Consider the following 16,433-nt stretch of genomic DNA (forward strand, 5'->3'; position numbering starts at 1 on the left):
AGAGACTCAAACACACACAAGAAGTCACTTTGCAGTTTATTAAGATAAATAATAATCATTTTTTGTACACCCATACAGATATCACAACATAACATTGGTTTGTGTAAACAACTCTGGCCTGAAGTCTCAGCCAGAAACTAAAACATAAAGGAAACAGCATGGACTACACTAAAGAATGGCTAAATTACAGGGTGCATGTAAAGTGTTTTTCCAAACATTGTTGTTTTCCTGTCACTGTGCTGGCAGAGCAGTGGGGGCGGGCAGCTCCAAGCTGGAGGGTAGGGACTCTGCATAAGAACTTCATAGCTATTTATGTCATAAACACTTACACTAGCATCTCTAAACCAACCTACATCACATAGAGATGAGTATGCACATGTGTTACAGCATATTTTAAGGCGTTCAACATGAATGTGCTTAAGAGTTGTACTGCAGAGCCCCTACTCTACACAGCTTTTGGTCAGTCAATAGATTGATTAAAATCAAACAACACCAGAGAAGTGGTTTATTTGCAAATAATAATGCAAAAAAAAAATTGTGTCCAGGATTCACAGAACTGTTTATAGATGGCATATTACAAATTCTGATTAAAGAGCTTTTTGCACAGGAGCTTCTTTGTAAGAGCAGGATTTTTGGCAGTGCTCATTTGCAGTGATTATAACTACACTGACTTTACTGAACTGTGTCACGAGAAAATAAATAGTTTGAGACTCTATATATTGTTTCATAACCTATAAGGTATCCATAGAAAAATATTTAATTTAATGCAGCATTATACTCATACAAAATTAAACAAATTGCACAAGAAGATTAATCTGTAATTCGCTCCAACTGAAAAGATTTCCAGTGCTCTTTCAGTCATTTGTTGCTATCATAATCTTTTCTAGTTTTAATGTTTCGTCTGTATTATCGTGTCATCTGTATCATTTTACACTAAATAATCTGTCACACTAAATATATTTCTCTAAATACTTTGAAAAGTCCTCTGTTGAGGTTCGCTGACACCCTGAGAATAAATCTTTAGTCAACACTTTTAAACCTTTTCAAATGACTAATCGAATTCAAATTTAATTTCACTCTTAAATTCATGTTGATTTGAATTAGGATCAATTTGTCCCCTACAGCAAATAAATTTGTAGTGAGAAACATATTGACATAAACTTTGGACAATGCCAAAAAAAGTCTGTAGAAATGGGATTTTTGAATCAGAATGTCAAGATTTTTGATGTAATTACAAATCCATATTACAATCCATGTCTCTGAATAATATATAGATAATATATAGCTACTATTACAAAACTTAGATTCTAAAGGTGGCATGCTTCAGCAGGCAGTAAAGAGATGAGAGAAAAGGCCACCGTCAACCCCATCACCACCACCAACTCCACTTTTCGTCTGGTGTAAATGATTTTTTTTACTTTCACTACATGGAGATAAAGCAGATGCTTTGAATCACATTTGGACATTATGCACTGAATGAAGGAATTTAAATATCTGTTTACAAAAGGTGATTGGCAAGTGAAGGTTAATAGGTCAGATATGCAGCATTTTGGGGGGAACAACAGAACAGGAAGAGTTCTCTCTTTTTCTGTATCTTTTTTCCTCCTCCTCTCCCAGTGCCTGGTCTCAGCCTTCTTCGTTTCACCTTGTTCCACAGCTCCCAAACCAACAGTCTCTTCCACTTAGATCTCCTCACTGCTCTGTTAGACTTTCACTTGCGGGCATCGTCGAGCATCTCAAACAGGGCCTGGAGCAGACGGTCATCTCTGTGCCTGTACGGCTTGGTGCTGTAGAAGCCGTCACTGTAGTCACTGTAGACACTGTCCTCAGGGCTCCGGTACTTGTTGATCATGTCCAGAGCCTGGTACAGCTTCTGAGGCGGGAGTCTCGTAGCAGGGGGAGAGAAGCTCTGGCCCAGCTGCTGCTGCTTCCTCCAGGCCTTGGCAATGGGCTCAGACTGCTGCAGCGCTGGGGTCTGCCGGTTGAAGGCCGTCTGCAGGAGACGCAGCAGAGCAAGGGAGGGGGAGAAGGGTGAATTTGAGGGTTTTTTGATCTCCTTCTCTGAGTTATTAGGAGAGGCTTGGGCATTCTCAGTCTTCTGAGGTTGGGCCTGTGTTGGTTCCTGTAACAGCAGACACAAAGAGAGAAAGGAGGCTAGCCATTAGTTTGGCACACTCACAGTGATACCAGAATAATCCAATGAGGAGGTCTAAAGTTTGGTTTTGATTCTTGTGGGTCGTAAAATATGTTTAAAAATCGTTTCTATGGACAAGATCCCTGTATCACTGCTTTGCAGATGTAGACAGGCTAGCTGAAATAAAACAACATCTGTTATCAGATCTAAACAAGGTTCCTGTCATCTCCTTATTGTTTAACCCTCTGAGGTCTAAGTTATCAAATGTGCTAACCCTAATCTAATGCTGCCCCGCGCTGCTGGGAGAGCAGCACCAACAATTGCTCTCAAACTTAGTCTAATGCTCAATTCCCACACATCTTTTGAGATTATCTGAAATGTAACACTGACTGGGATTCAGAACATTTCTTGTTTTTGCATGGATTCTTTTACATAGTTAACAGGATCATTACTACATCATCAAACATCTGAAAAGCTTCTGTGTTTGTTACACTAAGATTTGTCGACCAAATAGACAACATAAGCACGGTTATCGTGTTGGCTTTGAACCGATTCTGTGGTGTAGGATTTATATGCATCAAGCTGCCAATCACTATTAGAATTAAAAACTGGTACATAGTTTAAACTTCGCGCTTTCGACTCAAGTTGATCTTAAATGGATGCTTTGATCTGTTCCTTTGTGCACTTATTACTGTCTGTCAATCGTCTAGCATCCAAACCTTCGTAGGGATTCACCTGCAGTTTTAATTTATGTTGGACTTGCACTCACCTCCATCATGTCATCCATATGTTCTACACCACGGCGGTCGTTCTGCACGGCATTGTAAGGAATGTACACTCGAGGTTTCTTCATGTGCTCCGGTTTTTCTGATGTTCCATGAAGGATCAGCTTCCAGTTCAAAATCCGACCCTTGTTCTCCATGCGGCCGGACTGGGTAAGGTTTGAAAAATATATATAATATATAAAAAAGACTTAATTTTACTTATAGTAGAGAGTGGAATTTGTATTGGGAATACATGTAGAAAGAAGATTTTCATCACAACATATATAAGTATATATATATATATACATTCTTAACTCACAGTATCTGTGATTTTTAGGGTCCATGTACCAGCAGGGTCCTCCCCCCATGTGTGGACGGACATGAAGTCCCAGTTTCTGAAGCCGTTAGAGGATGTGTCCCTCTCTCTCTCTGCCAGCAGCACTGTACTGGTCCCTGAGGGAAAAGCCAAAAGGGATTATTTGAGAGCTTTGTCATTTCGCTCGCGTGTGTTATTTGTGTTTGTGTGCGTGTCTCTAACCAGCTGGAGAGGTGAGTGTGATGTGTAGGTCCCCCCTCCTGGTATATTCAATGCTCGCCTCCACCTGCACATGCTCCAGTGAGCGGACCGCGTTCTCTTGGCCTGCACAGGCTTTAGTTGGAATCTCTATAGTGATCTCCCCCGTTGCTTTTAGCTCCCTGCGGGATGCAATAAAATAGCAGTGAAACAGCAGGCAGCAAACAGCTCCTCATGACGACAAAAATTGATCATACGTGACATTTTCTCATTTTTGCAGGTAACTCAGCTAAAACAAGCAAAACGACAACAACAACAACAACAACAACAAAATCCTGCACTACTTTAGTTGCACAGCTTGCATATCAGTTTATAGTTAGTTCAGACACATATATATATGCACATATAAAATGCATATGAGGCATTTGAAACCTCTGCTCGTTTATTTGCATAAAAAAAATAAAAAAGCTAATCCCCATCTCTCCCAGACATGAATGAAAGGATTTCCGTGTTCAAGCTGGCATAAAGCTGGAGGGGGGGTTGTAGCCCACTAAGCATTGACGGAAATGTAAAGCCAAATCCCCGGGATTAAACATGGATGTTGGGCGGTAATGGGGAAACTGGGTGCTATTGAGTCCTATAATCCAAAGCAAATTGCAGAACAGACACTTTCAGGAAGACACAGCTCAGCTGACCTCGGCTGCCTGTCGGTCTTTCCAATATGCTCTTAAAAGTTTCAATGACGGATCAATTTTCTTCGATTTCTTGTTAATATAAAGATGACATCTAGTGAGATAGAGGGAAAGGAAGGTGTTTTTTTTTTTTACTTTCTCCATGGCTGGTAGCTTATGTATTTGAATACTTAATGCCAATGCTCAACAAACAGGTAAACGTAAAGGTAAAGGCTGGCATAAAATTTAAATGACTGTGGCTTTCGTGCGTTTTCATTGCAAAGAAATCTCCTGCGCTCAGGCTTAAGACTTAATATTCTCATGACTCGAATCAACAAGTAACAGATGTGTCTTTAATAACACAGATGGGTTTGTCTGTTTGCTCTGCTGGAATCAACATGTCAGGACAAAAGGGAACAAGCTTTGTCTCTGTATATCTAAAATTAGATACTGAAAATGATTGTTGGATTGTGTGGTGGACTTAATCACGATCATGTCCGGGATATATTAGTTACAATGTGCACGTGTCATACAGCTAGTATCATCATGCATCATTTGATCAAAAAATCTTGTCCTTTTGTTGCCATTAATAATTAAAAAAAAATAAATTACAACATGAAATAAAACTAACACCATGCAGACAAATGGAGCAGCAGCTGTAAAATTTTACACACCTTGGCTGAAAAGAATCATCTCTGACTATACATTGCTTCTTCTCTGGCACATGCTTCCAAGTGGCCGGGTCAGCTAGGTCCACCAAGGCTTTGGCGTTGAGAAGGCCAAACCCAAAGCGGCTGTTGACCATCAGCCCTGCTCCGTTCCTCTTCCAGCCGGGGTTATTGGCCAAAGGATCAAACTCTGATGTCCAGACCACGATGTGCTGCAGGTCTCTCCAGGTAAGGTCAGGACTGAGTAGTGAGATCAGTCAGCATTTAATAATACTTAAACTGTCAATGGCATGAATATATTTTAAATGAGTTCAAATTTTAGATCATACTTTTGTTCCAGTGCCAGGGCAAATATTCCAGCAGCCAGCGGGGCAGAAGCTGAAGTTCCAGTGTGAGTCTGAGTGCACTCATTATGGAGATCGGCACTGGTCTGAAAACCAAGCAGGCAACAAATGACGTTAAAACGAAAATCATGCCACAATCTAACCTTACATGTGACACAAACAGACATGGTTACATACGATCCTCTGGTCAGTGTAGTCTCCACTGCTGTACGCCGTAGCCAGAGTGGAGGAGCACTTCTCAGCGTACCACGGGGACAGGCCCTGCTGGGAGGCACTGCTGATTGAGATAGTGTAGATGCTGTCTGTGTAGCCGTCACAGTCACAGTTATCACCCTGGCGGCCGCCGTTCCCCGATGCCCAAACAAAGATAGAGCCTTTTCCACCACGGCCCTACAGAAGGCATGAAAGACAAAAGCAAGCACAGCTTGGGTTTGTGCTATCAGATATTGCCCTGTAGCTTATACTCCTAATAAGACACTGTACAAACACTGTAATGCTGTCATATAGGATTACACACTAATATATAAATGTTGGCATTTAATGAATTATTTAGAGGTGTAGGGTGTAATAAATTTCATGTGAAAAGTTTTTGTCTTATTTTGACAAAAGCAGTCTGAGAGTAAATCAGTGCTGTCCGCTGCCAATCTTTGCTAATAAACTGGAAGTCATGGCACTTTGTCATTAGCAGTTTTATTCTCAGGAACGAATTATGTTGTCCATATTGATTTTTTCCAATCACACTTCCTTTCTGCTGCACATAGCAGCTCCTATTAGGAATGCCAAATGTGTTTCAAAGCTCCCAGTTGGATCATATACCTTCTGAATGCCATATTCAAAAGCTTTCTGCGCCAGACGACCAGGGCCCTCCACTGTCTTGCCGTCATCATTTGGTCCCCAGCTGGCACTGTAAATGTCCACGTGTTCCGGATTGAACCCAATAGAGCTCGCCTCGATGGCATCGGTCACAATCCCGTCCAGCATACGAATCCCTGAGCAGAGTGAGACGGGAAGGTCAGAGCGGTGTCCAGACTCTTGGGCTTACTGTCAGTTACTGACTATTCATTATGGTTTAATTAAAACAAAGAAAGAAAAGTCAAAGACTTTAATTAATTTGCTATGAATAAAACTCTTCTCTTTAGATTTTAAAGATGATGTTGCTGCTGCCCATTCATATTTTTTGAGCCATAATATGCAGATCATTGTTTCAGTGGATTGGAGCTGAGTAATTTTGTAGATTGACATTATGTAACCATCTGGTATCAAAATCAGGCCTCCATCAGGAAGTCTTTCCTCCACACATGCTTAAAATAAAACCAAAACAACAAAAATCCCAGGATAGCAGCCAGAGTACTGAAAAAAAACCCCGGCCATTTCTGCTCTTTTGCATCCTGACTAAGAACATTAAGAAGAACATTAAAAGAGGACGGGATTGCTTCACAGTGGTACATGTGTTCCAACTTTGTTGAGATTCTTAACGTGGTATATTTTTAACATTTGGGTTAATATCTGTTTTACACACAAAGACAAAGATGCTGTAAGAGATGGCTTATAATAAATATATGAATAATTAAACTTGGGTCAAAATGTTTTTGTCATTGGACAAAAATCCTCAATCATCTCTCAGCAGAGTGTCAACATCAGGAAATCTAAAGAAAAAAAAAGCCCAAATGGGATTTTAAAAGGGAAGAGTGATGTTTTAATCCTGAATAGAGAACAAATATCATCATTTACTCTTGGCACTCATGAGCCTTGTCCCCTCTCTTAGAGGAGAGATCTACAACAGTCTAGCTATAAATCTATAAATCTATAAATTTCCCCTCCCTCCTTCCCCTAAATATCTGTCTACTGTGGATCTAAAAAAAGGGAAACTAAACCTCTTACCTCCAACTTTAGAGTTGTAGGCCACTCCAACCCCACATTTATTGTTGTCTGCCCGCATTGCAATCTCCCCAGCACACCTAGTGCCATGCCTGAGAAGAAAAACACAATTAATTAACAACACTCATTACCCACTACCTTGTTTAGTTACATAACTTATCTCATTGAATTTCATATTTAGAGCAGAGGCTAAAACAGAGGTGTTTTTGTTTGACTGGCTCCAATTCATCCAGGAGGCTTTGAACTGGAGTGGAGTATTCTGATAACAAAGGAGCTCGGGGTTGCTGGCAGAGGATAAAGTGTGTGGATGTGCATGCGTGTGCGGCAGCTGGCAGAGGGAGGATTGTTAACCTAAACAGGAGTAAAGTGAGTCCAACGTGAGCGCTGTTTTTCAATTTTCTTGCCGTTATCTGAAGCTACTGCAGAAACACTCTGTTTATGGAAAGGATTTACACTGCTAAACTACGTATGACGACCCCTGCCCCTTGTTTTCAGTCTTTTCTCATGTGTTTCAAGTCTTTGCTACACCTGGACCTTGTGTTTCCAGACTATAAATCTGGCACTCTCTCAACTCCCGCTTGTGCGCTGCACTTGTTTTTCTTTCATTTTTGGTTATTTACTAAATTTACAACACTTGCAATATCTTTTCATACATGCACACCCTACCCCACTGATCCTGTTGATTTACACACCTCATTAGCTTGTATTTCAGTTGTTGTAACTGATAATGTTTAAATTGGCAAACGGTGTGTCCATCTTTTTGTCCCGGCTCTACAAGCCAGGTTGTGACAGGAGGAAGAGTTAGTCCTATTTTGTTAAAAAAACAAAGGAAAGACAGATGAAGCAGTGAGAATACCAGTGCCATTAACTTACTTGTTTTCATTAGTGGAGTCATATCTGGGGAAAGGGTCGGGATCATTGTCATTGAAATCATAGCTGGCTGCTGGATCCTGGAAAAAGTGACAAGGGAACACAACAGTCAGGGGGCGTTTCTGAAAAGATGGGATGAGGTCGGTTCACGCCAGTGACGACACACGCTTCAAACACAGATTCGCCATGGCCTACCTCCTGTCATGGTAACACATATGATTGCGTTCAGAGAAAAGAGGTGTTGTGGTCAAACAGTGAAACCACACATACTGAATTATTGCTCTTGGCAGGAGGTTGCGGCATGAATTTACAAACTGCCCTTTTTATTTATAGCAAGATATATCTGCTCTCCATTTTTCTCATTCCTGTCATTCTCCTGCATTACAAGCGCAGTCAATCATAGAAATGATCCTCTAGCTGAAAGGGAAGTCAAACAGAGCTGTTTTAGCTTCTTTTCAGTTTCTGGTTCTCAGCAGCAGCTTTAACATCAACTTAATGGCCGTGACTGTCATCTTTAAATGGACTGCCATTAAGTAAATGCAAATGCATGCCACTCATATGCCCTGATCGCTGAGGATGAGTGTCTCACTTGATTGGCCCTAGTTGATTAACCAGTGTTAACTTGATTACAGTGGGAGTCTTTTCCATCAGGCCTGTGGATGACCCCTGTCACACATCATTTCTCTTCTTCTCTTGCTCAATCCCTGTCTCTTCCGCCTTCATTCTCTTGCTTTCTGCTCGCTTCTGACAGCAACGGCACTGTTTGAAACCAAACCACAGATGGAGCCTTTAGAGTTTTTCTCAACAAGAGAAACTATGCCAAACTGAAACGTCTCTTTGAGCTTCTTTTCAGTCGCCCTCAGTCTCATCGGCTCATAATTACGAGACAGTCAAAACATTCACGGAGGAACAACAAATGTTTTCAAATTTTGCATCCTTGTTCGCTAGGAGTGCAGTCATTCGCAGTGAAATCATCATTACAGTTAAACGCCCATTTCGGGTCTAGAAATGAAAGCTCATAAAGCTCCTCTGAGGTAGGCATTATCATATAGATGATTTAATACTGCCTTTATGAGTCGTCTTGCAAGGTGTCACCAGCAGCATTGCTATGGAAACGACAGACCCAGACTACGGAGGCTGTCTCCATGGAAACGGTGTCTTACGTAGTTGGAGTAGATGTCTGTGTGGTTCCACTCCAGCCCATCATCGAGAACGGTGATGACCACTCCTTTCCCCGTGATGCCTTTCTGCCACACGGGGATCACGTGCAGGTCGAGTTTCGGCAGCGAGGAGGACGTCCGCGTGTCTTGCTGGAAGAGAGGCACGACATCACAAAATGACACACGAGTAATTTCAAATTAGATTACGTGGGAAATATCTACGACCACTTCATTTAGTCAGGCTGTTAAAGCATTATCATGCAACGGTCAGTCAAAGTTCTCCAGTCTCCTGGTTCTTCCACTGACCTTTACCGAAATTCATTACCGAATTGGAGGCATTTCCTTTGTCACTTCACTTTCACTGCTGGGCCACTTGAAAACAGATTGCTATGGGAAGGTCATATAATTCAGGCTTTTGTGTTTTCAAAAACATCAAATCGGCTGATTAGCCTAACCCTCAAAGTGCCTAACAATATCTGGAGATGAAGTGTGTGTCAGCCCACAGTTTTTCTGGTTTTCCTGCCTCGACACACATTCGGCATATTTAGAAATCCATCTCTGCGGCTGTATAACATTACACAGTGTGGAGTGCATCAAGCCTGTTTTAAATGGAAAATCAGCAGGGGGTGGATGGAGAGGGAGCAGGGCTGAAGCCTGTTTGCTTTGGGAAGAGCATGATTCAGAGCTGGAGACAGTTAAACCTAAAAAAAGAACTCTGCTCTTTTGCTCTTTGTGCATTATGCACAGACACTGCAGAACGCTTCCCCAAGATGTGACTCATCCCTGTGATATATTCCCTTTTCCCCCCCTCCCTCCCCGACTTCCACCTCAGTTCCCTGTTTTCACCCCATCCTCTCAGTTGCAGCTGACAATGAATAGAACTCAAATCTCAGAGAAAATACACAACAACTGTCACACTTTTACATAACATTTGTTCACCAGCAGTTTGTCAGAACGGCTTGTACGCCCAAGACAGCACATAGTTACACATCGCCTGTCTCAGTGTGACCAAATGACTCACTTGTTGATGCTGACAGCAGCTGAGGGGGTCTTTCAGTAACCTGCAATGCATTGATTTTAATGGTAAACACAGCAGCAGCTTTCTCAAGTCTCTCCACGCTCACTGCACATATAACAAATGAGTGGTGACTTAAAACCACAGAACAAAGATCCCTCGATGCACAATTAAAGTGGACTGACACATGTACAGCCATGGATACACACTCACACACACACACACACACACACACACACCCGCGCAAACAGGGGGGATTTCAGGCTACAAGTATGAGTCACTCTCTGATTAAATTCAGGCAGTCACCCACTCACGATAGATAACGACACTCATCCCAGCTCTCCTCCCCTGCCATTATGCTGGCCTCTGCCCCCGTCACACAGCTCCACCTCAAATCCAGCATCAGTGATCATCGAGTCTTGTAACCTGTCGCACCTCTTTGCTTTACTCACACACTGCAACCTTCTATTACCATTCAGCACTCTTTTTTTCTTTGCTTATTATCTACTTATTATGTGTGTGTGTGTGTCTGTGTGTGCATACACTAGAGCTAAAAAAACCCAATCATATTATACTATAGTGGCTGAGACCATCGCTTTGTCTACCTCTGCTTTTGTCCGTGCTGAGTGGAGGAAGTGAATAAATCATGATGCTTGAGGAGGAATATCTTGTGGGCCGTGCAGCAGCACAGACACAGGCTGATGTGGAAATACACTAAGCGGCACTTTAAGGCCAATTCCATTAGTGTCATCATCCCTCATCGGCAAAAATGATTCATCTCAATTTGTTTTCTTATTCTGTACAAGCGTGTGACTCATGTTCAGTTAGTGCAGGTGCAAAAAAGTCGGGGCTAAGCGTAATGCACATCCCTTGCTCTCTATTTCTTTCACCTTAAACTCACACACCAGCACATATGCCGCACACAGTTATGTAGCCATTTTGACGTAGGTAAGGCAGGTGTTGCAGATCGCTTTAAAGAAGCGTTAGGGTCAGTTAATTATTATGATCAGCGACATTTGTGTTCACCTACTTTGCTGATAAAAGGACCGCTCTGAAAAAAAAAAAGGGTTATTATTTTTCCTTTTGGGTAAGAGAAAAAGCAGTGACTCAATTGATCAGCTAAAATTAATTCAATTAATCAGAATTTGAATGATTTTTGTAAAAAAAAGCCAGACATCTCTTTTTAAAAAAGAGGCAAGAAAAAAGCTGTGTTTTGCCCTGAAAAGCTTACAAAAACCCAAGCAGCTGCAATAGTAGGCACTTTGCATTCAACCATGCTAAAAGTCCTGAACTTATGGATCAAACTCTATGAAGATGTTGGGGTCAGTTTGTGCTCAGGGTTTAAATGAATATGGTAGTAATGGATCTGGAAAGGGATATGATGCTGTGACATGCTACTGTTGTATGCTACTACTTGGCCTCACAGGGCTAAAACATCCAATTGAGGGTAAATTGAGACCTAATGTTCTACTCTACACCATCCCGCTGGATTATAGTCTCTCCATCCCTCTCATCTCCACGAGGGACTGGATAACCAATTAAGCAAATGGCTCTTTTGGCAAGAACTGCTTGATACCATGCTATTGTTTCACTGTTGTCATGTTTTTCCTCTACTCTTTGGGCAGAGGTTATGGGAACAAATGGAAGCGTTTGCTGTTCATTTTGTAGACCGGAAAGTGCAAATTTTGCATATATATTTATGCATTAATCCCCCTCTCGAAGCACAAGGGCTCTGTGGGGACAGAGCAGAAACTGTAGGGAGCTGTCCAGCACTCACAGGGCTTTGGGATATATGTCTCATGGGTAGACAGACTGGGTGCATGCAAACAGAAGGCCAAACCAAGCCCAAAGTACACAACACAATGTGAGTTGAAGTGTGGTTGCCGACTTAGATCTGGCGTTTAAAGAGTTCTAGTGAGTACAAAATGTTTTAATGTTTTATACTTTGAGACTTAATTCAGTGTAACTCACCAGGTACCACTGCTGGTTCCACATGGGATCATCAAAAAGCTTGTCCACCGGGCAGTCCCTGCACTCCCTGAGGGATGCTCGTTTGCTGCGCCGTTTCTCATACTGCTGTTCAGCCCACAACACCTACACATACACAGATAGATGAAGGCATTGGATTTTGTTTTTTTCAGTCTTTAAAGGTTAGACTAGGAGAGAGACAATCCACTCACCCTATCATCCTCGGACAGCTGCCTGGTGATGTGGCTGGCGCTGCGTTTCATTCTGCGAGGATGGCTGCGGTGCTTGAACAAAAAATGGTCTTCCAGGGCCCCGATCTGCCGAGGAGAAGACAAGATGTGCGATAGGAGTGATATTTTATTCATTTATTTCATTTTACAGCATGTGACCAACTGCATCATTAGAAATCAGCCTATTTACACTTTTTGTTTCTAATATTTACAGCTGGAAGCAAATAAAATGCAGTGCCTACAGAAAAGGGGCCTACAGCTATGAAAGCTCACATTTGGATACATTACATTGATCTTTAAGGTTGTTAAAGCTTTTATTGATTACTGTTCGTAGTCTGTTCCACAGCTGAACCAATCACATGTCATTTCCAATGAGGATGAATGCAATTATTTCAAACTTCTTTGGAAACGTGTAGACTAACATACTGAATTCACGTAGGAGAAACTGCACAAATGAACACTGCTTATAACATTTACACACGGAAGATCAGTTAATCATTGACCGCTGCTTTTCAAAGTCAGGGGATCACTAAGAATTAATGAATTGAGTTTCTAATTGAGACTCAGTGTAATATGTTTGCATAGGTCTGCATTAGTCAGTCTCCAGTAACAGGAAAAGCAGTGATGCACACAGCAGGGATATTAAAACCCTGACTCCCAGGTATGGGTTACCAGAAGGATGTAAACAGTGAGTCATAGCTTGATTAAATAATTTTCCTCTAATGAAAAATGCAGTGTGTGCTTTAGGGCTATCGTTAAACCAATAAGCTTCAACTTTAATGGCTTTACCAAGAAAAACCAGAGTAACTGGCAGAGCTATATCCTGCTGGTCTGTTGTTTGAGCACAGCCCACAGCCTGTACTGTCGGCACCACGTTTAATTACCTTTTCACTCACTGCTTTCAGATTTCTAACTGTTAAATGAGCTGTTTGTTACATGAAAACGAGCCTGCAACAATTCTGTACTGGTTCCAGTTTGCCTTCATTTCTTGCCAAATACGGAAACTGCCAATACACAGTTAATTTTAGACTCGTTCACGCATATTGCCGCTGGGCGTTGGTGCCTACCTGTCGGACCAGTTCGTAGTCCAGCTCTCTGGCGATCGCCTCCGCAGCGGACAGCCCGCCCGGGATCTCCACTGCCCACTCGTTCAGGTACTGTCTGTCCCCGTAAGAAGACTGTCGGGGAAGCGCGGAGCAGAGAACGGCAAAAACACAGCACATCACCACCGGACGACATCTCACTTCCATGTCAGAGGTAATTCAACCAGAGAGGAAAAATATTTACAAAGATGCTTTGATTCCCTCCAAGACAGGATAAGCAGCCAGAATTCTCAGATATGAACGCCGTGCAGTGATAATAAATAAATCTTCTTCTTCTTTTTTAGTTTATTCTTGAAGAAACCGCTGGCTGAGATGGAGGGAGAGTGAAACTGCGCGTTATTGGTCCGCCAAGGAGAGGAAATACTGGTGATGGGGAGGGATGGCTTGTGCGCTGCATGGGTGTGCGTGTGGTCGGGATGGGGAGGGGGAGGGGGGAGGAGGGAGGTGATCACACGTCAAATTACTGGTGCTCTGACGTCAATTTGGCGTCTACCTTTGGTGGGATGTGAGCGCAAGTCTCCGAGGATGTAACTCAAACTGTGGTGGGGGTGGGGGGCTCGGACTAAAAATATCTCTCAGTGCCCCCCCACCCCAACCAGAGGAAGAGAAGGAGGAGGAGAAAGAGGAGACACCGGGAAGAAAACAACAATAACAGAAGTCTTATGTGATCCCCTTTAAGGTGGCTTATCCTTATGAGCCAAATGTCCTCGCAGTCTCTCGTACACGCATTTGTTTGTGCCATTATTCGTGTGCTTTTGGATGCACCTCGTAGCGTGGATGAGGGAAATCTGTCCCAGTTCACGAAACATCCCACTCTGCCAACACACACATACACGCAAGCGGTTTCAGCACCGCGGACAGCTCCTCGTCCACACCACTGATTCACGTCAGAGAACGAGGAGATAAAACTAAAGCAAACACGGAGCTGCCCGTAAGGGGGAAATGGTTCTTCCACTAACTGAGGACAAAATCCCAACATTATATTTATGGAACCAGACAATTTATTATTTATTAGCTCAGCATTATGTTATTTCAGCTTACACGATAACAGCGTAATGACTGATACAGCTTTAGTGCAGCAGGTGGAGGTGGACATGGCTGTCAAACAACAGTAATAATGTTTCATATTTCGTAAGTCCATTGACAGCAGAGTGAAATCATAATCTAAAAGGAAGCTATACTTTAAATATAAGAGACTGCTCTCACAATAGTACAATATTCTGATTTAAAGCTGCTGAGACAATAACGTGGTTTAATTCTTTCTTCTTGTATATAATTATAATTATTTTTACATAAATATTATATAAAACTGCTTCTAAGGAAATCTGATAGTTACTGAAGATCTGAGAGTCACAGAAACAGCAGTGCTGCTCAGAGACAGGTGACATTAGTAGCATCTTTCTGGTATAAGCACACACAGGATGTAAATGTTTATTATTCTCATATTTGTGTTTTTTTCACCCTGTATCTAAACCAGATGATACAAAGGTTTTGACAGTGCTGCCATTAAGTGAGAATATTTAAAGGTTATTGTGCGTTGATTCTAGTCTGGTTATGTTTTTAGTGTCTATTTGCAGCTTTGATTAGTTGTGATTTAAATAGTCTTTTTCTGAATATTTGTTTTATATGTGTATATTTGGCCACATGAGGGGCTGCCACGATTAGTCGACTAGTCAAATCGTCAACGACTGATTTAATAGTCGAGGCGTAGTTTGAAGCTTTGTAAGATCACAAAAGACGCAGGAATAAGTAGTAGGATTTAAGAGTGTAATAACGGACTGAAACAGAAGATGGCAGCACTGCATGTACAAGGATGCCAGCTGCCGTTAAACCCCGAAGAAGAAGTAGCTCTGTCCCAGAATTCATAGCGCAGCCCAGCTCAGTTGTCAACAATGGCGGCAGCTAGTTAGTTTTAATATTACTCTTATTATTCTTTCTGGGTCACAAAATAAACGTTTAACATATTTTCAGGCGAGAATGTAGCTGTGTAAACCTCAAATATCTGCTCAGTTTATCAAGACACCACATATTTTCAAAAGCGCTCCAACGTTTTCAGAGACGTCTGTTACCCACTAGCTCGATAGCTAGCCGGGGGCTAGGTCACTAGAGCCCGTGAGAACACCGGACTCCCGGCAAATCGTTTTTCGCTTCTCAGGTCAAACATGATGTATGAGTCACTTAGATAACTTAAAATGTTATTGTTTGGCTTTTTTCAGTATTTTATTTGTTCCTGAGTAAATCTGTTTGGCTGAGATTAAAGTTATAGTTCTTACACAGCTGAGTAAACATCAAGCAGACAGCTGATTATCAGAAGTGTGAGATGCTGGAGAATATACTCTGGTGTCCTGTTATATTTTAGATAGCAAGGAGCAGACGGCTGAATTTATTAAACTTCACCTAAACAATCTGCAAACTTCATTAAAATTTAATAAACTAGCATGTCTTTATTTTTAGTTAGCACATACCTTAAACACTTAAAGCTGTAAGCTAATGATAGAGCAGATGCTGCTGGTGCAATAAGCTGTACGTTTTACGTCCAGTGGATGATGATCTGATTAGTCGACTAAATAATCGGTGACTAGTCGACTATCAAAATAATCGTTTGTGGCAGCCCTAGTTGTGAGCTACAGAGTTCATTGTATTTGTTAGTCTGGTAAATATAAAATCAAACGCAAATATGGCAAAAATACATCCATATACACTGGACAGTGTTGAGTCCCTAAAATTATCTACAGATTTTGTCAAAGATAATGCAACAATACATTTTTTTTAAAAAGAGGCAAACCATGCAACATTTGGTATTATAGAAAGAATTGTTGTTATGTGGAACGGCGTTAATAATTGCGTGAAGCATCATCAGAGTTGCTAGATTTATAATTAATATAAATCCTGTGAACCTCAGATTCTGTCGTCACGGTGTGACACATGCAGAGGTACATTAAAACAAATCCAAACCAGCATATGGGTTGTAAATGTTGTCTTGCACAATCTAGAAAGAAAATAGTTTTTCCATGTAAAAATACAATGCTGCCCCCACTGACTGCAGGTAGCTATTTGTAACAGTTATATAGCCACAGATGCTGTTGAGTTTGTTTACTAATGGAAAATCTGTTT

General features: G+C 41.7%; 1 protein-coding gene across 1 annotated transcript; it reads right to left on the reverse strand.

The window, feature by feature from the left end:
- Window positions 1-23: 23 nt before the first annotated feature.
- On the reverse strand, window positions 24-13,733 carry pcsk1 (proprotein convertase subtilisin/kexin type 1). The gene is made up of 14 exons (XM_026168564.1): window positions 13,284-13,733; window positions 12,199-12,303; window positions 11,990-12,112; window positions 9,007-9,153; window positions 7,847-7,923; window positions 6,977-7,065; window positions 5,912-6,084; window positions 5,273-5,485; window positions 5,081-5,181; window positions 4,758-4,991; window positions 3,437-3,594; window positions 3,218-3,351; window positions 2,904-3,065; window positions 24-2,122 (listed from the first exon to the last, which is right to left on the reverse strand). The coding sequence occupies exons 1-14, from the start codon at window positions 13,464-13,466 to the stop codon at window positions 1,712-1,714; spliced, it is 2,310 nt and encodes a 769-aa protein (XP_026024349.1). The 5' UTR covers window positions 13,467-13,733; the 3' UTR covers window positions 24-1,711.
- Window positions 13,734-16,433: the final 2,700 nt, after the last annotated feature.

This window comes from Astatotilapia calliptera, chromosome 5, assembly GCF_900246225.1.
Source record: "Astatotilapia calliptera chromosome 5, fAstCal1.2, whole genome shotgun sequence".
Classification (NCBI taxonomy): Eukaryota; Metazoa; Chordata; class Actinopteri; order Cichliformes; family Cichlidae; genus Astatotilapia; species Astatotilapia calliptera.